The sequence below is a fragment of the Malus sylvestris genome, chromosome 2 (assembly GCF_916048215.2).
Source record: "Malus sylvestris chromosome 2, drMalSylv7.2, whole genome shotgun sequence".
NCBI classification, from domain to species: domain Eukaryota; kingdom Viridiplantae; phylum Streptophyta; class Magnoliopsida; order Rosales; family Rosaceae; genus Malus; species Malus sylvestris.
The window spans coordinates 35,693,575-35,717,087 of NC_062261.1; the positions used below are offsets into that span (position 1 = coordinate 35,693,575).

At 37.6% G+C, this 23,513-nt stretch overlaps 3 protein-coding genes across 4 annotated transcripts; all 3 read left to right on the forward strand.

The window, feature by feature from the left end:
* The first annotated feature begins 28 nt into the window (after window positions 1-28).
* LOC126584388 (uncharacterized) lies at window positions 29-2,635 on the forward strand. Of its 2 annotated transcripts, XM_050248794.1 has the most exons (6): window positions 29-318; window positions 401-538; window positions 1,575-1,808; window positions 2,014-2,053; window positions 2,140-2,237; window positions 2,348-2,635. In XM_050248794.1, exons 1-6 carry the CDS (start codon window positions 205-207, stop codon window positions 2,363-2,365), a joined length of 642 nt encoding a protein of 213 aa, XP_050104751.1. In that variant the 5' UTR covers window positions 29-204; the 3' UTR covers window positions 2,366-2,635. The 2 variants fall into 2 exon arrangements, with proteins under 2 accessions (XP_050104751.1, XP_050104754.1); XM_050248797.1 differs by lacking the exons at window positions 2,140-2,237; window positions 2,348-2,635 and having other exon boundaries at window positions 1,907-2,052.
* Window positions 2,636-3,797: 1,162 nt separating this feature from the next.
* On the forward strand, window positions 3,798-20,661 carry LOC126603635 (uncharacterized). The gene is made up of 14 exons (XM_050270558.1): window positions 3,798-4,535; window positions 4,637-4,738; window positions 5,440-5,606; window positions 5,758-5,927; window positions 8,125-8,229; window positions 11,601-11,729; window positions 11,934-12,207; window positions 12,443-12,482; window positions 12,569-12,666; window positions 12,777-12,886; window positions 13,283-13,344; window positions 15,297-15,463; window positions 15,615-15,784; window positions 16,381-20,661. The coding sequence occupies exons 3-10, from the start codon at window positions 5,574-5,576 to the stop codon at window positions 12,792-12,794; spliced, it is 867 nt and encodes a 288-aa protein (XP_050126515.1). The 5' UTR covers window positions 3,798-4,535; window positions 4,637-4,738; window positions 5,440-5,573; the 3' UTR covers window positions 12,795-12,886; window positions 13,283-13,344; window positions 15,297-15,463; window positions 15,615-15,784; window positions 16,381-20,661.
* On the forward strand, window positions 15,317-23,398 carry LOC126584356 (uncharacterized). The gene is made up of 9 exons (XM_050248763.1): window positions 15,317-15,463; window positions 15,615-15,784; window positions 20,475-20,546; window positions 21,106-21,286; window positions 21,368-21,504; window positions 22,231-22,465; window positions 22,702-22,741; window positions 22,828-22,926; window positions 23,037-23,398. The coding sequence occupies exons 1-8, from the start codon at window positions 15,377-15,379 to the stop codon at window positions 22,860-22,862; spliced, it is 957 nt and encodes a 318-aa protein (XP_050104720.1). The 5' UTR covers window positions 15,317-15,376; the 3' UTR covers window positions 22,863-22,926; window positions 23,037-23,398.
* The last annotated feature ends 115 nt before the right edge of the window (window positions 23,399-23,513 follow it).

Consider the following 23,513-nt stretch of genomic DNA (forward strand, 5'->3'; position numbering starts at 1 on the left):
CTGGCAATAACATTTGGGCCCTTGATCTAGGCCTGCGACATTTTCAGTCCAAACAAGGGTCATCGAGTCCATATCAAACCCAAGCAACCACCCGAACACCACCGACTTTTCCAGCTCAAAGAACCTCTTCACCATCAAGCCCGGCACCCGCCGGGCCTATACACCGCCGCCAAGTCCTTCGGCAGACTCACCGACTCCTCGGCCATGGCGGTGGATGCAGCTTTTGAAACCCCGTCTCCTCCGTTTTACTCCCCTTCTTCCCATTTCAGCCCGCAGCGCCACTTCTACCTCGCCGTCGACAGACACCAGTTCAAGATGGTAATTTCTCCGCACCCATCTGCGTAAAAGTTGAGTTTTTTTAACTAATTGAAGTCAAAATTTGCGAAATTTAATTGGGCAGGAGACCTTGATGGACTTATTGGGCGTGGTGGGTCGGCGTCCGGGGTTGCCCATGGTGGTCTGCTGCAGCTCACGTGACGAGCTCGACGCCGTTAGCTCCGCCGTCGCCAACGTCCCCTATATCTCTTTGGCTTCTCTGGTAAATTTTCAATTTTTCTTCTTCCACCCACACTCATTAGCCATTCCCTCATACAGTGTTATTGTTTGATTGATTCACTACATAAAATCTATGTGCATGAAATGCTATTGGTGTTTAAAAGCCTCAATATGCATCGACCCAAGACGAATAAACCCAGGTTTTTCGTAACTTTTATGAACTCAGTTGTGTTCTAGAACTTATGAAGCATGTTGATTAGTATGCAAAAGGGTATATGAATTTGACAATGTGTGATGAATAAGTTATTAGGACCATGTCCTCGTTAATGAAGATAAAAAAAATGGAAGATTGATCACTGGAAGAAGCTTTGGTGTGGGCTTGGTGTTCGACCAAAAGAGTCTTCGATGGTTAAGTTATATTGCGGGGAGGAAGAACCGCATTAGAGTTTCTTCCTGTTTTCTGTCGACCTTTGGTAGTAGGAATGCACTTATTGTAGAGGAGTTCTCGTTTTATTGGGAATGCGTGATTGGATTATTAGCAGGTATCTTCGTTCCAGTTTTAACCAAGGGGTCTCACCCTTAACATAACGTCCTGTAGGAGTTCGAAATTTAGTTGCCTTCTAGGATGGTAGTTGCCAGAAAATGCCAGAAAGGGACAGATAATTGTGCCTGGCTCGACTTTGCAGCATGCTTTGATTTTTATGCTTCATAGTTAAACTCCGAGCCATTAGTGATAATTATTTGCTGTTATCGAATTTGAAGCTTTTCGAGACTTGGGAGCAGCCTCTCCATAAAATGGGGGTAAGGCTAGCCAACATTCACCTCTCCCAGACCCTGCGTAAAACGGGAGCCTTGTGCACTGGGTACGACCTTTTTTTTTTATCGAATTTGAAGCTTTTCGTGATGGTCAAATGATAACAATCGAAATAGGTGATATTTGGTTGCATTTAAGTTAGTTATTATGGTTATGTTGTAAACGTGCCAAACACAATTAACCATGTTTAGAGACGTTGAAACTTGGATCTCCAATTACCGTTAGTGTTTCTAATGTAGCCCGTGCATCATATCTTGTATCGCAGTACACTGACCTTGCTGAAGCAGACCGTTCTTTAATATTAGAGCATTTTCGGCAAGCAACAATGAGATGGAACCCAGAAGTGAGTGCTCAATCAGCAGTTGATAATGAGTCTGTGAAAGATGAACAAAAATCTCATATGATAGTTGCAACAGATGCATGCCTTCCGCTGCTTGCTTCTGGGGAGTCACCTATAGCTGCCCGTGTTCTTATAAATTATGAGTTACCGACAAAGAAGGTACAGTGTACCGCAATTTCACGCATCCACTTATGCTGACAGTTACTCTTGTTGTGCCATTTCAAGGTCGTTAATGATTGAATTCTGTGTTATAACAGTTATTAACATGGGACTGCATGTGGTTTTGCTACCTTGTGCATTACATACTGCGTCCCTTCTATTTTCTCATGTATATATGCTTCCTTCCTTACAATCCTCTGTGCAGGAAACATATACAAGGCGTATGACAACTTGTTTGGCTGCAGGTTCGTCCTACCAAGTTGTACTACTTTGTTAGTTGCATATTAAGGGGGTATGCTCTCTTGCGATAACTTTGTACAAATACGTGCAGATGGGATTGTAATCAACATGGTTGTCGGGGGTGAGGTAGTAACTCTCAAAAGTCTTGAAGAAAGTAGCAACCTGGTCATAGCTGAGATGCCCATACATGTGAGTTTGTCAATGCTTACGTTTCCCACATGTCATTTAGCCACCCTGTTCCTTTCTGTTTCTCTCACGTGGATGGGCACTCGTTTGATATATGGTTGGTTGGATTGCAGATTTCTGAGATCTTATGAAGGTATATAATGTGCTATGCTGGCAGACATGTCAGATAAATGATTCCTTGTACTTTGCTGTGGTGGTCGAAGCAATTGTGCGAGATCTGATTGCCCTTTGAGTGTTTCCGACGATGTTGAATTTATACTGATTTGTGATTTTGGATGAGACTTTGTTTGGTAAGTAGTATACATGAAGGAGGAAGACATACTAAATCCAAACAAGTTTTGACCTTTATTGTTTTCAAGAAAAGAATAAATACGAAGGCAACAAAATAACAAATTCCAAAACTTGATACTTTAGCGGAACTTTTGCCCAGGTGTAGCTACTAGCAACAACATTAGAGATGACAAGCATCAGTGGAGATTAAGAAATTATACTTGAAATGATCATCAAAGTAACATGCTGTTGTTTAACTCGGTACCTCTGGTATCAATTGGAGTTGTTGTACGTGGGTTCTTCGGGCTTGTATGTCTGTTATCAATTAGTTTTAAAAATCTCCCATCAGCAAGAAGACCAAAGAGGTAGTCCAGCTGCTGGAGTTGATTAATGTTGTGGTGGGACAAGTTGTTGAATATTGCCGACGCTGGAGGTGGCCTTGGTAGTCCTGCTCTTTTAACAATACTAGTAGCAGCAGGAGCACCACTGCACGTCCCAAACTTTCCGACCACAGAGCGGAAGCGGAGAGCCAATGCCAATGCCATGTTATCCGAGAACTAGTCTACTCAGACACCGACACTGCCAGTAAGACCTAAATGTTAAGTTAAATTGGTTTCTGAGCAAAAATCTACACAAGTCTAGACAAAATAGCTTTGTGAAAGCAACACCAAAAATCACTTGGGAGTTTTTATTTTTACAGCAAAACAACAACTGGATTATCGTAACCGAATCAGTCCGTCCCAACAAGAACAACATAATTCTAATTTATCAGAAATTGAAATTCAAATAGAAAAATCAGAAATCAATCGTTCGGGATCCCAATCAGGCAATCACAAAGAATAGATTTACCTTAAATATAAAGGAAAACTAATGAAAAATGCTTGAAATTTTTGGGTTTTAATGATAAGGACAAAATAAAGGGTAAAGTAAATAGTATCAAGTTTAACTTTTTAGTGTACAAATATGATTTTTCGTTAAAATGAACAATACCGTAAATTTTTCCTTAAAACTTCCTAAATATAATTTAGGTGGAGGAGAGGCAGCGGCGGCTAGGAGCAGCAAGCAAACGAACATATTTCACATTTTTTTTTTGTCTTTTCTTATTTTATTTGATAGGACGACAATTATGGTCCCGCCAAAGCTAGCTAAGACTAAGTTTACTTCAGAAGCCCAGTAGGCTTTTTTCTTTTTATTACGTGACAGAATCTGGTGCCTTGAATCAACTTGTATATGTTTTCAACGGTTGTAGATGAAATAGCAGCACAATACTACAATACTACAATACCACAACCTAATAGTCAGTTCACTTTGGTTTTTTGGTTGGACTCCTTGTACAGTTCTCTCTCCTCCCTCGATCTCCCCCTATCTCTCGTGTCCAGCTAGCCATTTACAATTTTCTCTTCTCCCTCTCTCTCTTCCCCATCTCTCTCTGTTCAATCCGAGTTCAGCCAATCCCAGATCGCAAGAAGATAAACAGCCCCAATCTTCTCTGCCCCACAACCCTGAAAAATCCCAATTTATCTAGCAAGGAAATAGAAAGCCACAATCTTTTTCTTTGTTTCTCTCTCCAGAAGAACCCTAGAAAATCCCAATTCCTAAAGCCCCAATCTTTTCCATCGAATCGGGTGACATTGCTTTAGAGCTTTTGGGAGACTATTTACCCTTGTTTCATCAAATGGAATCCGATCTCAAAACTTTTCGATTCGATTTTGCGGGAGAGGGAGGAGTGAAGAGTCCTTTTTCACTTCTTTTATACATTCCATCCACAACACCCAAGACTAAATCGATTTTGTGTGGAAAGAACAATCATTTTTGCCTTCTTTATGGGACTGGTAAACTCCGCAACACCGATGCAGGCAGATATAGCTAGGGAACGGCACCGTCGGAGGTTGTTCCACGGAGCAGAATCTCAAGAGCAAAAGCTCTGACCACAGTCCACTTTCTCCAAAAGGAAACCCTTTGCACAATCATCTCTTTCCTCGAAGAAGACTTTTTCTTCCTGGCAAGTTGTTGCTCCGTATGCAAAACATGGTACTCGCTTTCAACCATCTTTTCTTCGCTTTTTCTTTTCTTTTCTTTTTTCGGAGTTTTGTAGGTAAATATGAACTAGGGTTTTGTTGTTTTTAATGTAGGAGCACGATAATCAACAAGTCTAAATTGCTCCGAGTGTTTTAGTGAAAGCACTTTTGTGCCATTGATCATGAGAATCGTCCTTTAATACTACCATCACCTAGGTAAGGTAACTGTATACACTTCTTGGATTGACGTTGTGTTGTTTTTACAGCAAAACAACAACTGAATCAGTCCGTTCCAACATGAACAACAACATAATTCTAATTTATCAAAAACTGAAATTCAAATAGAACAATCAGAAATCAATCGTTCGAGATCCCAATCAGGCAATCACAAAGAATAGATTTAACTTAAATATAATTTAGGTTGAGGAGGAGGCGGCGGCGGCTAGGAGCAGCAAGCAAACAGACAGATTTCCCACCTTTTTTGTTTTTTTTTCTTATTTTATTTGATAGGACGACAAATATGGTCCCGCTAAAGCTAGCTAAGACTAGGTTTACTTCGAAAGCCCAATGGGCTTTTTTCTTTTTATTATGTGGCAGAATCTGGTGCCTTGAATCAACTTGTATATGTTTTCAACGGCGGTCGATGAAATGGAGCACAATACTACAACCTAATAGTCAGTTCACCTTGGTTTTTTGGTCGGACTCAGTGTACAATTCTCTCTTTTCCCTCGATCTCCCCCTCTCTCTCTCTTCCCCATCTCTCCTTGTCCATTCCGAGTTCAACTTATAGAGCATCATCAGGCTGCTTGGGTGCTTTGTGCTTATTTATTTAGGTTTACGTTAAATGGATTTGATGTGATTCTGATTCTGGAATTGGGCGTTGAGTACTGAATTTTTGCTTGATATATTTGTGCTAGATTTTTCTCCAGCAGTGGAATCTGAGGAAGATTTGAAAAAGTGAGAAATCGTTATGCTCTCCACTTGGTAATTGGTCGAGGTGTCAACTTATGTGGGTATACACATTACGGATCAATCGCTTCAAAGCCAGTTAATGCAGGTTGATCTTTGCAGTCTAGAATCCAAAGTATGTATAAATTGTTCCCTAGCCAGTTGATGTTTAAAAGTATAGGAGGTTTATCTGAATTTTGATATCGTGTTGTATTTGTGGATCTTATTGGATAGTTTTTCTTTAATAAGTGGCTTTGAGTTAATTGCAAACTTTTTGTGCTTTTTAGTTTGATTCATTGAAGAATCAGAATGGTAAAGTTATGGCTGGAGATTTGCCACCTTTAATGGTGAAAATAAAGGCATTCATAGAAATGTATTCTGAGGAGGAGATCAGAGGTATCTTAAGTGGGTTGGATTCTGACTTCAGTGACAAGATTGATTTGAATCCTTCCTTAAGGTGATTCATTTTGTTTCTTTGTTTTATTTTTCCTCTCTCTCTCTCTCTCTCTCTCTCTCTCTCTCTCTCTCTCTCTCTCTCTCTCTCTCTCTCTCTCTCTCTCTCCCTCTCCCTCTCTCTCCCCTATGCATGTACTGAGTTAATCATAGTGCTGAACAAAGTAGGTATAAGCTTAATGATCAGAGATCGTTGGTTTGAAACTTCAAATTGCAGAAACGGGGCAAGGCTACATATGTGTGTTGCCCTCTCTAGATTTGAATAAGTGTGGCAGTTTGTAGTATCATAGTACTATACCACCACCCGTTTTAATCGAAAGAAGTCCCAGATCAGAAGAAATGTTTTTTATTTTCCTTCTTCTGTAGTTAGATGTATAAGACTTTGCATGTAACTTGCTACATTCACAAGTGAATTTATAGGATTTCACATATTAATTTATTGCACAAATTGCACAGGCATACTTAAGTTTGCAAGGGCAAACAACAACTGTTGTGGTTTTTTTATTCTTTGTGTATGAATGCATCTCTTTTTAATCATGGCTCAGATGATCAGATATATTTTTGTACCGTTGGGCCCACTGTGAAAGAAAATTGTACTACTATTTGATATAGATGTTGTATAATATATTGGTTTTCAGGGATTTTTGGTCTTTGCAGGGTTTTATCTGGCTGGGCAAATGCCTTTGCCATCACTCTATGTATAATTTTCTTTTAAGCAAGGCAATATAGCTATGACATTCAGAAAATGCTTGATGAGGCAGCACTATAACATCTTATGAGTTCCTTTGAATTGGGGCTGTTGCTGGATTGGCAGGTAAAATTTTTGAAACTTCTATGAATGTTTGTTTATTTCATGCTTTCATATTCCTTATGTGTGCCTCTCTATAGTCTGTCCATGAAGATTTATTGTTGTTTTCATCAGTTTTTTCACGACCAACCACCATAAAAAAGGATGAAAGCAGGTGCAATAAGATATTGGACATGTAAAGGGCAGGTGCTAATACATAAAGCTCTAAATAACCAGCTATAATTAAACACAAAAACATCTCCAAAGTGACAGAAATAGTTCCAAGCTTTAGATAAGCCACACACCATCTAAACCTCTCAAATTGAGTTACATTTAATTGCGCATGATAGCAATGGGCCCAATGGGCTGAATTGCTTCCGCCTCAATATTGAATAGTCCGTAGGGAGGATGATAAGGAAAATTGGGTATTTTCCCCCTAATAGTGCTCGTGGAGCCTTCTCATTTCTTGCCAATCTTTTCAAAACTTTGAAGTAGCCGTTAACTCCCCATCCCCACCCACATCCTCAGCTATTTCTTACTTTCCAATACCCAGGTCCGTATCCGCATATGTTGACGTGGTGAAAACCGAATCTGTAACCACATCATTTGCAATGATACTTTGCATCTTTGGTATGTAGCTCGCAGTCCTGGTCTTGATATTTGTTGCAATTTTGCAATGTATTAATATATCCAAGTACTCCTTGCATATGAAACAAGAATAAAAATCGTTTTCTGTGCTGATTGAAAAGGTGAGAAATATTTTTCAAATATTTTGTATACTGTTCGGTTAGGTTGGAGACTATGGACTCATTTTTTGTATAAATTTTCCCTCAACGCCCCTCAAACATCGTCTCTGTGTAAGTTTTTACAGAGGAGGAAACTTTTAGAAAGTCTATTTACTTTTGTGTCATTTTCTCAGTCCAGTTCTGCCATTCCGTCTGTTCATTGAAACGATGAGGGAAAATTTATACAGAAATTTTTTTGGGCTGTGGTTATATAAGCTGCTTGCTAGAAGAATTGGTTATTGAATTTTTCTGTATACATGTCTCTCGTGGCAGGCAGCAATAACCGGTTTTGATGGTTTATATTATATATGATACCAAATTACGTAGGTTGACTGCTGTTGACTGCTATTCCATTGTGTGACCGGGAGGAGATATTTGTTGGTCGCACAGATCCTAAGAAATTTCTCTCGATCGGAAATAGCAATCAATTTACTTTTTAAATTCATTGGGCTGTGCTTATTATTCTGTGTAAGTTTTCTGGGCTGTCGAAGTGTGAGTTGTGGTGTGCTGTGTTGGATGTTGTTAACATTTGCATTTGATGTTAGGCAGTGGTGGATATTATTAGTGCATGTCCCTCCAATTATGTTGTTTTTTTTCTTTTACCTTTTTCTTTTCTGGGTTTGGTGTAGCTTTCACCAGTTAGCAGTCGACTCTTCTTTGTCTTCGGATTGCAGCTGCAGACCTCTACGCTCTCATCTGAGAAATTTTACTGCTAACAGTGTGATCACTCATCTGTAAGATTATTGATCTCCTTACAATTTTTTTATTTTTGGATTTGGAAGCTCTCAATTTTCTCAGAGTTTATCATTCCTATGAGAATAGGGGCATTGTCTTTACTGTGAGATAGAAGCTTTGTCTACTTCACGATTAGATAATTTACTTCTTATTAATAATTGATTTAAATTTCATTTACGTATTTCATTTCAGTTTCTATCTTTTAGATCATCTTTGCTAACTTCAGCAGCTTGAAAAAAGGGTACTTTTGGGTCTGTGAAGTACTAGAACCTTTGTGGCTTTGCCTAAATTGCTTTTGGGATATGTGAATACATCATCTCTTCACATATTACAATTGCCAAATTTTATGAAGTATTGGGAATTGATTTTATTGATAAGCTTAGTTCTGCCAAATGTTTTATGTTGTGAATGTAGATACGGTTAGTTTTTTGCCTAAATTGCTTTTGGGATATGTGAATACAGCATCTCTTCTTGTGCAATTCACATATTACAGTTGCCAAGTTTTATCAAGTATTGAGAATTGATTTTATTGATAAGCTTGGTTCTGCCAAAGGTTTTATGATGTAAATGTAGACGGTGCACGTCTATATGTTTCTGTTAGTCTTTCTCTATCTAAGATTTTTAGTATGCTAGGGTTTTATTTAATAACATGATATACACAATTCTTCTATCTGAAATAACATGATATATGCTTCTCGGGAGTGCTTATTATTCTCAAACATCAATCTGTGATGAATTCTCAGAGTGCAAGTATATACAAGTCATTAAAACAATATTCTGTGTTTATGATCTTCCTCATTGGTCAGTTGTATTATTGCGTTGATGTGTAAACATCATGTAAATTTATGAGTTTATGCTAACCTTTTCGTAGTCGAATAAGGATGCGTCGACACCGAGTCCTACCACCAACGGGGTGTTGGTGGTGTTGAGAAATCGGAGCATGGCTTGCCGCTTGTGAGCAAACAAGTAGTCATGAATGCGGATTTTTGGTCCATGCTCCTGAAACCATAGAACGTAATGTCAGTATTTTAGTTCTAAACAGTTTGCACAGCACAAAGTGTCTAACTTACGAACTGAACAGTTTGCAGAGAGTTTTGTTCTGCCAGTTGAAGATTGCATCATCCTAGAATAGTGGAGTTGAAGAAAATTTGAACCTGTCCTCATATAGTTGTGACTATAAGGATGTCAACGGGTGCAAGTGAGTTCAGTATTACAATTGAGGCTTAAATTATTTCACGGGTCTTAAGAGATATTAGTATTTGTGATTATTCTAGTGTGCTGAGGTGGTTAGCATTATATTCATGTTAATCAATTAATAAAATACAGTTTTGTCAACTCAAAATCTTTTCTATTTTCAAAAGTATTATAATACAAGTACTGAATTGCTAGCTAGCTTACATTGATCGGAGGTTTATTGTATGGCCAATTGCGCTCCAGTGCAACACCGTGCTCCATGATAAAATCGAAAGCATTGTATACATAGCCGCCCTCCTTCTCAAACGAAAGCTCCACTTTGGGCTTCGGCCTCCACAGTTTTCTTGATGCCCTGTCGACGACGTGTTGGACAGATAGCTCAACTCGGACTCCCTTTTCTTTAATGTTCACTTGCAGCCGACTGTTGGGCAATAGCGGCTGTGGAATGCGTTGAAGCACTCTACTTTAAAGAAAAGGGAGTCCGAGTTAAGCTATCTGTCCAACACATCGTCGACAGGGCTTCAAGAAAACTGTGGAGGCCGAAGCCCAAAGTGGAGCTTTCGTTTGAGAAGGAGGGCGACTACGTATACGATGCTTTCGATTTTATCATGGAGCACGCTGTTGCACTGGGGCGCGATTGGCCATACAATAGACCTCCAATCAATGTAAGCTAGCTAACAATCCAGTACTTGTATTATAATACTTTTGAAAATAGAGAAGATTTTGAGTTGACAAAACTGTATTTCATTACTTGATTAACATGAATACAATGCTAACTAACTCATCACACTAGACTGATCACAAATACTAATATCTCTTTAAGACTCGTGAAATAATCTAAGCTCAATTGTAGTACTAAACTCACTTGCACCCCGTTGACATCCTTATAGTCACAACTATATGAGGACAAGTTCAAATTTTCTTCAACTCCACTATTCTAGGATGATGCAATCTTCAACTGGCAGAACAAAACTCTCTGCAAACTGTTCAGTTTGTAAGTTAGACTCTTTGTGTTGTGCAAATTGTTCAGAACTAAAATATTGACATTACGTTATATGGTTTCAAGAGCACAGACCAAAAATCTGCATTCATGACTATTTGTTTGCTCATAGGCGGCAAGCCATGCTCCGATTCAACACCCCATTGGTGGCAGGACTCAGTGTCGACGCATCCTTATTTGACTACGAAAAGGTTAGCATAAATTTACGTGATGTTTACACATCAAAGCATTAATAAAACTAACCAATGAGGAAGAACACAAACACATAATATTGTTTTAATGACTTGTATATACTTGCACTCTGAGAATTCATCACAGATTGATGTTTGAGAATAATAAGCACTCCCGAGAAGCATATATCATGTTATTTGATAGAAGAATTGCATATACCATGTTATTAAATAAAATCCTATATAGACGTGCACCGTCTACATTCACAGCATAAAACCTTTGGCAGAACCAAGCTTATCAATTCCCAATACTTTATAAAACTTGGCAATTTTAATATGTGAATTGCACAGGAAGAGATGTTGTATTCACATATCCCAAAAGCAATTTAGGCAAAGGTTCCAATACTTCACAGACCCAAAAGTACCCTTTTTTTTCAAGCAAAGATGATCTTAAAGATAGAAACTGAAATGAAATTTAAATCAATTAAGAAGTAAATTATCTAATCTTGAAGTAGACAAAGCCCCTATCTCACGGTAAAGACAATGCCCCTCTCCGGATCTCTTCCAGCAAGGCCACCGGATCAAGTGATCTGGACCTTTGAAATTTCATCTAACGGCCCCCTGTTTTGGTCCCTTAAAAGCTATAATAATTTTCAGCCGTTGGATGAAATTTCAAAGGCCCAGATCATTTTATCCGGTGGCCTTGGTGGAAGAGATCCGAAGAGGATCTCTTTCCATTCCTTTGGGTTTGATATATACATACATATATATATACACATACATATATATAATATTAGTAAAGTTATTCAAAAAAGAAAATTAGAGATCCGGAGAGGATCTCTTTCCATTCCTTTGGGTCTGATATATATATACACACACACATATATATATATATATATATATATAATATTAGTAAAGTTATTCAAAAAAGAAAATTAGTGAATATTCCAACGCCGCACACGGTATCAAATGCAAGCAACCACCTGAACACCACCGACTTTGCCAGCTCAAAGAACCTCTTCACAATCAACCCCGGCACCCTCCCGGCCTGTATCACCTCCGAAAAATCCTCGTCCATGGCGGTGGATGCAACTATTGAAACCCTGTCTCCTCCGTTTCACTCTCCTTCGTTCCAGTTATAACCAAGGTCTCTCACCCTTAACGTAACTTCCTGTAAGAGTTTGGAATTGAGTTGCCTTCTAGGATGGTAGTTGCCAGAAAGGAACAGTAATCGGACCTGGCTTGACTTTGCAGTGTGCTTTGATTATTATGCTTAATAGTTAAAACTTGATTCCCCATGTTTCGAGACGTTGAAAATTGAATTTCCAATTGCTGTTAGTGTATCTAGTATAGCCCGTGCATCATATCTTGTATCCCAGTACACTGACCTTGCTGAAGCAGACCGTTCTTTAATATTAGAGCATTTTCAGCAAGCAACAATGAGGTGGAACCCAGAAGTCAGTGCTCAACCAGCAGTTGATAATGAGTCTGTGAAAGATGAACAAAAATCTCATATGATAGTTGCAACCGATGCATGCCTTCCGCTGCTTGCTTCTGGGGAGTCACCTATAGCCGCTCATGTTCTTATAAATTACGAGTTACCATCAAAGAAGGTACAGTTCTCATTCTTCCTTTGGGAATTGGACTTAGATGTACCACAATTTCATGCATCCATTTATGCTGATAGTTACTGTTGTTGTGCCATGTTCAAGGTCGATGATGACCGAATTCTGTGTTATAACAGTTGTTACTTGGGACTGCATGTGTTTTTGCTACCTTATGCATTACATGCCACATCCCGTCCATTTCTCATGTATATAGCTTCTTTCCTTACAATCATCTGTGCAGGAAACATATACGAGGCGTATGACAACTTGTTTGGCTGGAGGTTTGTCCTACAAAGTTGTGCTACTTTGTTAGTTGCATATTAATGGTGTTTGCTCTCTTGCGAGAACTTTGTATAAATACATGCAGATGGGATTGTAATCAACATGGTCATTGGGGGTGAGGTCGTAACTCTCAAAAGTCTTGAAGAAAGTGGCAACCTGGTCATAGCTGAGATGCCCATACATGTGAGTTTGTCAATGCTTACGTTTCCCACATTTTGTTTAGCCACCCTGTTCCTTTCTGTTTCTCTCGCATAGATGGGCACTCGTTTGATATATGGTTGGTTGGATTGCAGATTTCTGAGATTTTATGAAGAAATATAATGTGCTATGCTAGCAGACATGTTAGAGAAATGATTCCTTGTACGTGCTGCCGTGGTCGAAGCACTTGTAATTTTTGAATTTTGTAAGTCTAAGTTCTCTCTAACTTATAATTTTTGAATTTTGTGCTTAGTTTTGTGAGATTTTCGGCTTATGGTCGGATTGACGTTGGGTTACAGGTCTATTGTGTCCCTGCTGTCATTTCCTTTTTGTTGAGAAGATTGTGTTTTCTGAAACTTTCTTCATTGTAATTAGTCAATACAGCATATTTGCAAAATTTACTGTTATTATCTTGATGTTTCAATTTGTGCATATATATATGAACTGGCTGTCCTGGTTCTAACATGATTTGGGGATATATGGCGATAGTGATACAACAAAGCTGTCGACAATTTCATTTTGTTGTCTTTTGGTTGATACAAAACCTTTATGTTGACTCCCATTGATATTTATTTCATGTTCTTTCCCCCTTTAATTTTAGGTCGGTGCGGCAAGAAGGGCAGGAGCCCATGGTGTAATGGTTGGACGCGCTGCGTATAAGAAGTATGTAATGTCATAATTTGGATTTTCTTTTTCCTTTGGTAAATTGCTGCAAGAACTTTCAAATTTGGTTATACATGGTTCAAGTCTCTATCTATGACTACTATATTTTTATTTTATTTTTGTGTCTGTGTGGCTAGTGCACATGTAATTCTAGCCCTTCGAGTGAAAGTAGAACTCTTTCAGTATAAGTTTTTGTTTCCTATCAAAGAACCCAATGAATTCCCCACGTGAAAACTAGGGATTAAGTAGAAGAGCAAAACTTGAAAGAATGAAATTAGGGTAGCCGATTTCTGTGAAATTTGAGCATGGAGTGTTTTGAGGCGGGAAGAATGAAACCACTTATCTTGAGCTTTTCTGTTCTAAGAGTCTTATCCAAGAAAAGAAAGCATTTTCCCCCCGCTATATGGAAAGTGAAAGATTCAAAGGAGAAACCCTCTGATGTGTTTATCCTCACATTGGTGTAGTTTATGCAAAGCTAAGGAGGAGAGTGTAAATCACATCTTTCTTCATTGCTCCTACTCGATCCAACTGTGGTGGAAACTGTTTCAGGAGGTTAAAGTAAGTTGGGTCATTCCTAAAGGGTGTTTTGAGCTACTAAGCACCAATTTTAAGGCACTTGGAAAAGGGAAAAAATCCAAAGCTTTGTGGGTTGCCTGGTATCGGCAATTTTTTGGAATATATAAGAGGTCGCACTTGGTGCGATGGCAAGTGCCTTCGCCCATGAGCGGTAGGTCTCAGGTTCGAGACTTGGGAGCAGCCTCTCCATAGATGGGGGTAAGGCTAGCCGACATTCACCTCTCCCAGACCCTGCGTAAAGCGGGAGCCTTGTGCACTGGGTACAACCTTTTTTATGGCTGGAACGCAACAAAAGGATTTTTGAAGACTATACTGGAGTGGGGGCAGAAGTACTTTGGGGGAGAGTAAAATATTGGGCATCTTTTTGGGCTTCGGTCACTAAAGAGTTTAATAATTGCTCTCTATCTCAAATACTGTGGGATTTGTTAGCAGCAGTTAAGTGAGCTAGGTCTAGAATTGGCTGCTGTAGCCAAATCCTATTGGGATTTTCCTTTCTAATTTGTGGTGGACTTCTTATCCACTTCTGTGTATTTCTTTATTCTTTAATAAAATTGTTTCTTCTCAAAAAAAAAATGCGCGTCTTGCATGTGCCAAGTAAGAAATTTACTGGAAAGTGAAAGATCCAGACTTGAATGATGACTGACTACTAGCTTTAATGATATTCCACCATTTTAAAATATCCCCAACATTTTGGGTTTTAGGATTCGTGTTAACTTTATTTTAGGTTCTTATTTTATCTAGATGTAGAATTCTGATAGTCCTCTCTATTGCAATGTTAATTTGTAACTCCAAAGCTGACTGACAACCACTGTACGTTTTCTTTATTGGGTATTGATTCGTTTGCAAACTTTGTTCTTAAAAAAGCACTTTTGAGAATGGAAGCTCTTCTGCGTTTGATAGTTACTGGTATTTGGAATTCTGTGTTTTGATCACATCTGCGTTTTGTTTATTGGGTTTGATTCAAAATCGTTACATTTTCTTTGTTTATGTTCATGATTAGCATGACGGAGGATGAACAAACGCAGAATTGTACTCCACTGGATGTTTTAACATGTTGATGTTGTGTGTTTGACTGTTTTATTAGATTTGGTGCTTCATATGCAGACAATATTTTTGTGATTCGGATTTCCGATTTGAAATTTTCACTATTATTCCATTGATTTAGTAATTAAATTTATGCCTTAATTCAACATTTTCATCATGATGAGTATTAGGGACAGAGTAGGAGAGGTTGGTGATTTTATAGAGCACAATCATCAGGCTGCTTGGGTGCTTTGTGTTTATTTATTTAGGTTTATGTTAAATGGAATTGATGTGATTCTGATTCTGGAATTGGGTGTTGAGTACTGAATTATTGCTTGATATATTTGTACTAGGATTTTCTCCAGCGGTGGAATCTGAGGAAGATTTGAAAAACTGAGAAATCATTTTGTTCTCCATTTGGAAATTGGTGGAGATGTCAAGTTATGTGGGTATTCACATTAGGGATCAATCGCTTCAAAGCCAGTTAATGCAGATTGAGCTTCGCAGTCTAGAATCCAAAGTATGTATAATTTGTTCCCTAGCCAGTTGATGTTTAAAAGTGTAGGAGGTTTATCTGAATTTTGATATCTTGTGGTATTTGTGGATCTTATATGATAGTTTTTCTTTAACAAGTGGCTTTGAGTTAATTGCAAACTTTTTGTGCTTTTTAGTTTGATTCATTGAAGAATCAGAATGGTAAAGTTATGGCTGGAGATTTGCCACCTTTAATGGTGAAAATAAAGGCATTCATAGAAATGTATTCTGAGGAGGAGATCAGAGGTATCTTAAGTGGGTTGGATTCTGACTTCAGTGACAAGATTGATTTGAATCCTTCCTTAAGGTGATTCATTTTGTTTCTTTGTTTTATTTTTCCTCTCTCTCTCTCTCTCGCTCTCTCTCTCTCTCTCTCTCTCACACACACACACACACACTCCCCTATACATGTACTGAGTTAATCTTAGTGCTGAACAAAGTAGGTATAAGCTTCACGATCAGAGATCGTTGGTTTAAAACTTCAAATTGCAGAAACAGGGCAAGTTAGATTCGAATAAGTGTGGCAGTTTGTAGTATCATAGTACTATACCACCACCCGTTTTAATTGAAAGAAGTCCCAGATCAGAAGAAATGTTTTTTATTTTCCTTCTTCTGTAGTTAGGTGTATAAGACTTTGTATTTAACTTGCTACATTCACAAGTGAATTTATAGGATTTCAGATATTAATTTATTGCACAAATTGCATAGGCATACTTAAGTTTGCAAGGGCAAACAACTGTTGTGGTTTTTTTATTCTTTGTGTATGAATGCATCTCTTTTTAATCATGGCTCAGATGATCAGATATATTTTTGTACCGTTGGGCCCACTGTGAAAGAAAATTGTACTACTATTTGATATAGATGTATAATATATTGGTTTTCAAGGATTTTTGGTCTTTGCAGGGTTTTATCTGGCTCGGCAAATGCCTTTGCCATCACTCTCTATGTATAATTTTCTTTTAAGCAAGGCAATATACCTATATGACATTCAGAAAATGCTTGATGAGGCAGCACTGTAACATCTTATTAGTTCCTTTGAATTGGGGCTGTTGCTGGATCAGCAGGTAAAAATTTTGAAACTTCTATGAATGTTTGTTTATTTCATGCTTTTGTATTCCTTATGTGTGCCTCTCTACAGTCTGTCCATGAAGATTTATTGTTGTTTTCATCAGTTTTTTCACGAGCAACTACAATAAAAAAGGATGAAAGCAAGTGCAATAAGATATTGGACATGTAAAGGGCAAGTGCTAATACATAAAGCTCTAGATAACCAGCTGTAATTAAACACAAAAACATCTCCAAAGTGACAGAAATAGTTTCAAGCTTTAGATAAGCCACACACCATCTAAACCTCTCAAATTGAGTTACATTTAATTGCGCATGATGGTAATGGGCCCAATGGGTTGAATTGCTTCCGCCTCAATATTGAATACTCCGTAGGGAGGATGATAAGGAAAAATTGGGTATTTTTCCGCTAATAGTGCTTGTGGAGCCTTCTCGTTTCTTGCCAATCTTTTCAAAACTTTGAAGTAGCCGTTAACTCCCCAGCTATTTCTTACTTTCCAATACCCTGGTTCGTATCCGCATATGTTGACGTGGTGAAAACTGAATCCGTAACCGCATCATTTGCAATGATACTTTGCATCTTTGGTATATAGCTCGCAATCCTGGTCATGACATTTGTTGCAATTTTGCAATGTATTAATATATCCAAGTACTGTCTGCATATGAAACAAGAATAAAAATCGTTTTCTATGCTGATTGAAAAGGTGAGAAATATTTTTCAAATATTTTGTATACTGTTCGTTAAGGTTGGAGACCATGGTTCATTTTCTGTATAAATTTTCCCTCAACGAACGTAGGATGGGATGGAAAGTTTATATAGAAAATGAGCCATGGTCTCCAACCTAACCGAACAATATTCAAAATATTTGAAAAATATTTCTCACCTTTTCAATCGGGATAGAAAACGATTTTTATTCTTGTTTCATATGTAGGCAGTACTTGGATATATTAATACATTGCAACAAATGTCATGATCAGGATTGCGAGCTATATACTAAAGATGCAAAGTATCATTGCAAATGATGCGGTTACGGATTCGGTTTTCACCACGTCAACATATACGGACCAGGGTATTGGAAAGTAAGAAATAGCTGGGGAGTTGACGGCTACTTCAAAGTTTTGAAAAGATAGGCAATAAATGAGAAGGCTCCACGAGCACTATTAGGGGGAAAATACCCAATTTTTCCTTATCATCTTCCTTATGGAGATTCAATATTGAGGCGGAAGCAATTCAACCCATTGCTATCATGTGCAATTAAATGTAACTCAATTTGAGAGGTTTAGATGGTGTGTGGCTTAACTTAAAGCTTGGAACTGTTTCTGTCACTTTGATGTTTTTGTGTTTAATTACAACTGGTTATCTAGAGCTTTATGTATTAGCATTTACATGTCCAATATCTTATATGTGCTACTCATATTTTTAAGATTAATTTCTTCATCTGAAATTCTAAGTAGTCCTAAATCATATGTCTTAGTATCTAAATAACTCCACCTGTGTAAGTTTATCTTACATTGCCGGTCCCAAGCCCGGATAAAGAAGGAGGGCGTCAGGTAGTTGACAGCCGGCACTCCATGGTTACGTCGAATCCTTATGAAATTATTGTTTTTCATCTAAATGATCAATATCTTCTATAAGCTTATCAAAATTTTGCTCAACTAAATTAATATCTAAATTGTCAAAAGTCATATGAATACTCTCATTTTCAATCTCATCCTCTTCTATATTTTCTAGTTGCCTGTAATTACTAAACCTAATTGTTGTTTTACCTGTACTAGTTTCATATATTTGTACTCTATCTGGTTGTTTATATTTTACTACTTGTAAATTAGGTAATGTTCGTTGATTTCCTTCTAAAAAGCTATTATCTACGGGTTACATGCTTACTATCAAATGTTTGAACTAAATTTTGAAATTTTAAATTAAACTTATGATTATATTTATCAGACATTTTTCCAATATACATTAAACTAATATACATATTTTATACTGTCATTTCATATTGTAATTTTTTGTTCTTATGCTAACTTTAATATATTTACTAAATTCATTAATTGTCATAACGTAATTTGGAATACATCTTATGACTGCCAAGTTTGAATATAAGTCTACTTCAGCTGTTGTTATTGCTGCTTGTTGGTGATTATCCCATCTATCATCATATATGTATACTAAATTTTTTGTGCCTATTGTGCTATGGTTATCATGCTATTCCAATTAATATTGTTCCTATGTTAATCTGACTGAAATGTGATTTTCTTAAATGAGTAATTGCTTCTTTACTGAGAAAATTAAGTGTGACTTCTTTATCAATATAGCTAACTTCATATTAACTGATGCTACTTATAATTCTACTTCTATTTTCAAATAATCCTAATTGGTACAAATTATATTTATTTTTCAATATTTTCTCAAATCCTCTTCTAATAAATTCTTGTGCTTCATCTTCATTTGGATAAATATCTTCAGCTCTAACTACTTCTTTTCCTTTTCTCCTAAAGAATTCCATTTTCTATTATCAAAATGATTTATCTTAGTTCTTCTAATATGATTATTTGCACTTAAAGTTAAATTTTCTAATTTTATATTTTCTGCTTGATTAATAATAAGATCTACAATACTATAGGCTTGTGAATTTTCTTCACTATGCAAAATATGATTATGTTTTCTCAATGGAAAGTAACAAACTAAACTATTTTGGTCTAAGGTTATTTTTCTTTTTGTGGTTCACTAATTTCCAAATTAAGATAATCTATCATAAACTGCAGTCTACCTTTCTCTAAAGTTACAGCTAACTGGTTTCTTAGAAACTCCATTTATTCTCTTAAAGTCTCTAAAACTTGATCTGTTGCTCTTTTTGCTTTTAAAATTTTATGTTGCACTTCTATGTCATTTTATTTACAAATAAATGAACGATGTTCAAGATAGCCAAGATAAAACTTCTGCTTCTTTAGAGTCTTGCTAAGTCTTTTGGATATATATGCTAATCTTCTCTTTATGCTAGTTATAATTGGGTTATCTTTTCTTTATGCTATTTATAGTTGGGTTCCTAGACACCCAATAAATGCCTATTAGTTGTGGTTGATAAGGTCTACAAGGACAATAATATAAGTTGTTCATACAAAATAAACGAGTGTGATATTAGTTGTACCAATGACTTTCGTCCTCAAGGTACTTTACGATTATAATTATACTATTAAAATGCTAAACTTGGCTCTGATACCAAATTCGTAAAGCAGGCACAGTTAAATAGTCAAATGACCATTATAACAACTAGACATAAAACCTTGCACATGGAACTCGACATATTTCAGCATTACGACCACTCACAATACAAGTATAAGGCCTTAACAATTGAACTCAGAGGTATGAAGAACTCAGAGGTACACTGGTTAATGTCTAGTTATTTGTATAATAAACATTCAACTATAACAGAGTGCTTGAACGAAGTATGATCGTCAGTTTAGCAGGTTAATAATATAACTACAATAATGTTTTTCTGTTTTGGACTAGAAGTCTTAATTAAACAAACACACTAAAGAAAGAAAGAAAATTTACTTAAGACTTGAAAATTATTTGAATCTGTACACTTGAACTTTTATTGATATATAGATTGTTTACAAAGAGAAGTGTTTATAAAGAAGTGTTTACAAATGATGTTAGGAAGGTTTCGGATGCTTGAGTGTAAGAGGATTGAAGTATGGTGTGAGTATGGTGTGTATCTGGTGTTGAGGTGTTGTGGTGTTGAGATGTTGAGGTGTTTTCCGTGTGTTCTGCATGGAGGAAAAGCTCCCTTACATACAAAACCTAATCCCTAAAAGACAAATTAACTTTTCAACCATTTACAATTTTTTTAATAATGACAGTATATTGTTTTTGAAAGTTGTCAGCACTGTTTCTGAAAGCTATCTGACTTGTCTTTGCTTTAATGAAGGTCATGTGAATCCATGTTGGCTTGGCTACTGCAATGTTTTGCCACCTTCTATTTTGCATTCAAATGTTATCTGAAAGTGTTAGTTCTTCTTTTGGATGTATTCTTTAATAAAGACCACGTGAACTTTGCTGAATACTGGACCATTTTTGCACATATATTTTAAGGGTAACATTGGCATTTTTGAAAAGTTTTGACCTTATGATAAAAAAGAAGCTTTTTTTGGTGTTTCCATTAATTTACCCTTAATAAGAAGTAAATTATCTAATTGTGAAGTAGACAAAGCCCCTATCTCACAATAAAGACAATGCCCCTCTTCGGATCTCTTCTATCAAGGATACCGGATCAAATAATCCAGGTATTTGAAATTTCATCCAACGGCCCTCCTGTTTTGGTTCCTTAAAAACTATAATAATTTTCTGCCGTTGGATGAAATTTCAAAGATCCGGATCATTTGATCTAGTGATCTTGCTGGAAGAGATATGGAGAGGATCTCTTTTCATTCCTTTGGGCCTGATATATAATATATATATAATAATAGTGAAGTTATTCAAAAAAGAAAGTTAGTGAATATTCCAACACCGCACTCGGTATCAAAAGCAAGCAACCACCTGAACGCCACCGACTTTTCCAGCTCAAAGAACCTCTTCACAATCAACCCCGGCACCCTCTCGGCCTGTATCACATCCGAAAAATCCTCGTCCATGGCGGTGGATGCAGCTATTGAAACCCTGTCTCCTCCGTTTCACTCTCCTTCCCATTTCAGCCCGCAGCGCAACTTCTACCTCGCCGTCGACAGACTCCATTTCATGATGGTAATTTCTCCGCGCCCATCTGCGTAACAATTGAGATTTTTGACCCCTGGGAGTTAGAAGTTGTGAAATTTAATTGTGCAGGACACGTTGATGGACCTATTGGGCCTGGCGGGTAGGCGTTCGGGGTTGCCCATGGTGGTCTGCTGCAGCTCACGAGACGAGCTCGACGCCGTCTGCTCCGCCGTCGCCAATGTCCCCTTTATCTCTTTGGCTTCTCTGGTAAATTTTCCATTTTTCTTCTTCCACCCACACTCAGTGTTGTTGTTTGATTCAGTTCTTAAAATTTATGTGCATGAGCAGCTAATGGCGTCGAAAAGCCTCAATATGCATCGACCCAAGGCGAATAACCCCGGGTTTTTCGTAACTTTTATTAACTCAGTTGTGTTCCATAACTTATGAAGCATGTTGATTGATAGGCAAAAGGGTATTAGTTTGACAATGTGTGATGAATAAAGTATTAGGATCATGTCCACCTTCATGCTGATAAAAAAAATTGGAAGAGATTGGTCATTGGAAGAAGCTTTAGTGTGGGCTTGGTGCTCGACCAAAGAGTATTCAATGGTTAAGTTAGATTGCGAGGAGGAAGAACTGCATTAGAGTTTCTTCTTGTTTTCAATCGACCTTTGCTAGTAGGAATGCGCACTTATTATAAGGGAGTTCTAGTTTTATTAGGAATGCGCGATTCGATTATGAGAAGGTTTCTTCGTTCCAGTTATAACCAATGTCTCTCACCCTTAACGTAACTTCCTGTAAGAGTTTGGAATTGAGTTGCCTTAGTTGCCAGAAAGGAACAGTAATCGGACCTGGCTCGACTTTGCAGTGTGCTTTGATTATTATGCTTAATAGTTAAAACTTCATTACCCATGTTTTGAGACGTTGAAACTTGAATTTCCAATTACCGTTAGTGTATCTAATATAGCCCGTTCATCATATCTTGTATCCCGGTACACTGACCTTGCCGAAGCAGACTGTTCTTTAATATTAGAGCATTTTCGGCAAGCAACAATGAGGTGGAACCCAGAAGTCAGTGTTCAACCAGCAGTTGATAGTGCGTCTGTGAAAGATGAACAAAAATCTCATATGATAGTTGCAACAGATGCATGCCTTCCGCTGCTTGCTCCTGGGGAGTCACCTATAGCCGCTCGTGTTCTTATAAATTACGAGTTACCGACAAAGAAGGTACAGTTCTCATTCTTCCTTTGGGAATTGGACTTAGATGTACCACAATTTCATGCATCGATTTATGCTGACAGTTATTGTTGTTGTGCCATGTTCAAGGTCGTTAATGACCGAATTCTGTGTCATAACAGTTGTTAACTTGGGACTGCATGTGTTTTTGCTACCTTATGTATTACATGCCGCGTCCCTTCTATTTCTCATGTATATAGCTTCCTTCCTTACAATCTTCTGTGCAGGAAACATATACGAGGCGTATGACAACTTTTTTGGCTGGAGGTTTGTCCTACAAAGTTGTACTACTTTGTTGGTTGCACATTAATGGGGTTTGCTCTCTTGCGACAACTTTGTATAAATACATGCAGATGGGATTGTAATCAACATGGTCGTTGGGGGGTGAGGTCATAACTCTCAAAAGTCTTGAAGAAAGTGGCAACCTGGTCATAGCTGAGATGCCCATACATGTGAGTTTGTCAATGCTTACGTTTCCCACATTTTGTTTAGCCACCCTGTTCCTTTCTGTTTCTCTCGCGTAGATGGGCACTCGTTTGATATACGGTTAGTTGGATTGCAGATTTCTGAGATTTTATGAAGAAATATAATGTGCTATGCTGGCAGACATGTTAGAGAAATGACTCCTTGTACTTGCTGCGGTGGTCGAAGCATTTGTGCGTGATCTGAGTGGCCTTTGAGTGCTTCCGATGATGTTGAATTTATACTGCTTTGTGATTTTAGATGAGACTTGGTTTTGTTTCACTTGCCTAGTGGATTATCGGCCTAATAGATAGAATAGATAGAAGGAAAGACACTGGCTGGTTAGAAAAGCCCCGTGTAGCGTCCCTCTTTCGAGGCACGGTTTGTTGCTTTTGAAACCTCGGTAGAATCAAATAATATCAACGATATAACGATATATCAATATGTTGAGTTGAGTTGGCACTGTGGTGTCTTGTTTGGGGACTTCCATTGGACGAGTACACTGCCACTGTGGTGTCTATTACTGCTATAAGGGTTTTCTCCGGCAGTTGACACTGACATCTAAAGTATGAAGGAA

What these genes read in the sequence shown, in the direction of transcription:
- LOC126584388 (XM_050248794.1), top strand. Translation starts at nt 205, where the DNA reads ATGGCGGTGGATGCAGCTTTTGAAACCCCGTCTCCTCCGTTTTACTCC. An exon ending in ATGAGTTACCGACAAAGAAG is followed by an intron (nt 1,809 to 2,013) that starts GTACAGTGTACC and finishes TCCTCTGTGCAG; the next exon opens with GAAACATATACAAGGCGTAT. An exon ending in GACAACTTGTTTGGCTGCAG is followed by an intron (nt 2,054 to 2,139) that starts GTTCGTCCTACC and finishes AAATACGTGCAG; the next exon opens with ATGGGATTGTAATCAACATG.
- LOC126603635 (XM_050270558.1), top strand. Translation starts at nt 5,574, where the DNA reads ATGCAGGTTGATCTTTGCAGTCTAGAATCCAAA. An exon ending in AACAGTGTGATCACTCATCT is followed by an intron (nt 8,230 to 11,600) that starts GTAAGATTATTG and finishes CGACTTTGCCAG; the next exon opens with CTCAAAGAACCTCTTCACAA. An exon ending in GACAACTTGTTTGGCTGGAG is followed by an intron (nt 12,483 to 12,568) that starts GTTTGTCCTACA and finishes AAATACATGCAG; the next exon opens with ATGGGATTGTAATCAACATG.
- LOC126584356 (XM_050248763.1), top strand. Translation starts at nt 15,377, where the DNA reads ATGTCAAGTTATGTGGGTATTCACATTAGGGATCAATCGCTTCAAAGC. An exon ending in ACGAGTTACCGACAAAGAAG is followed by an intron (nt 22,466 to 22,701) that starts GTACAGTTCTCA and finishes TCTTCTGTGCAG; the next exon opens with GAAACATATACGAGGCGTAT. An exon ending in GACAACTTTTTTGGCTGGAG is followed by an intron (nt 22,742 to 22,827) that starts GTTTGTCCTACA and finishes AAATACATGCAG; the next exon opens with ATGGGATTGTAATCAACATG.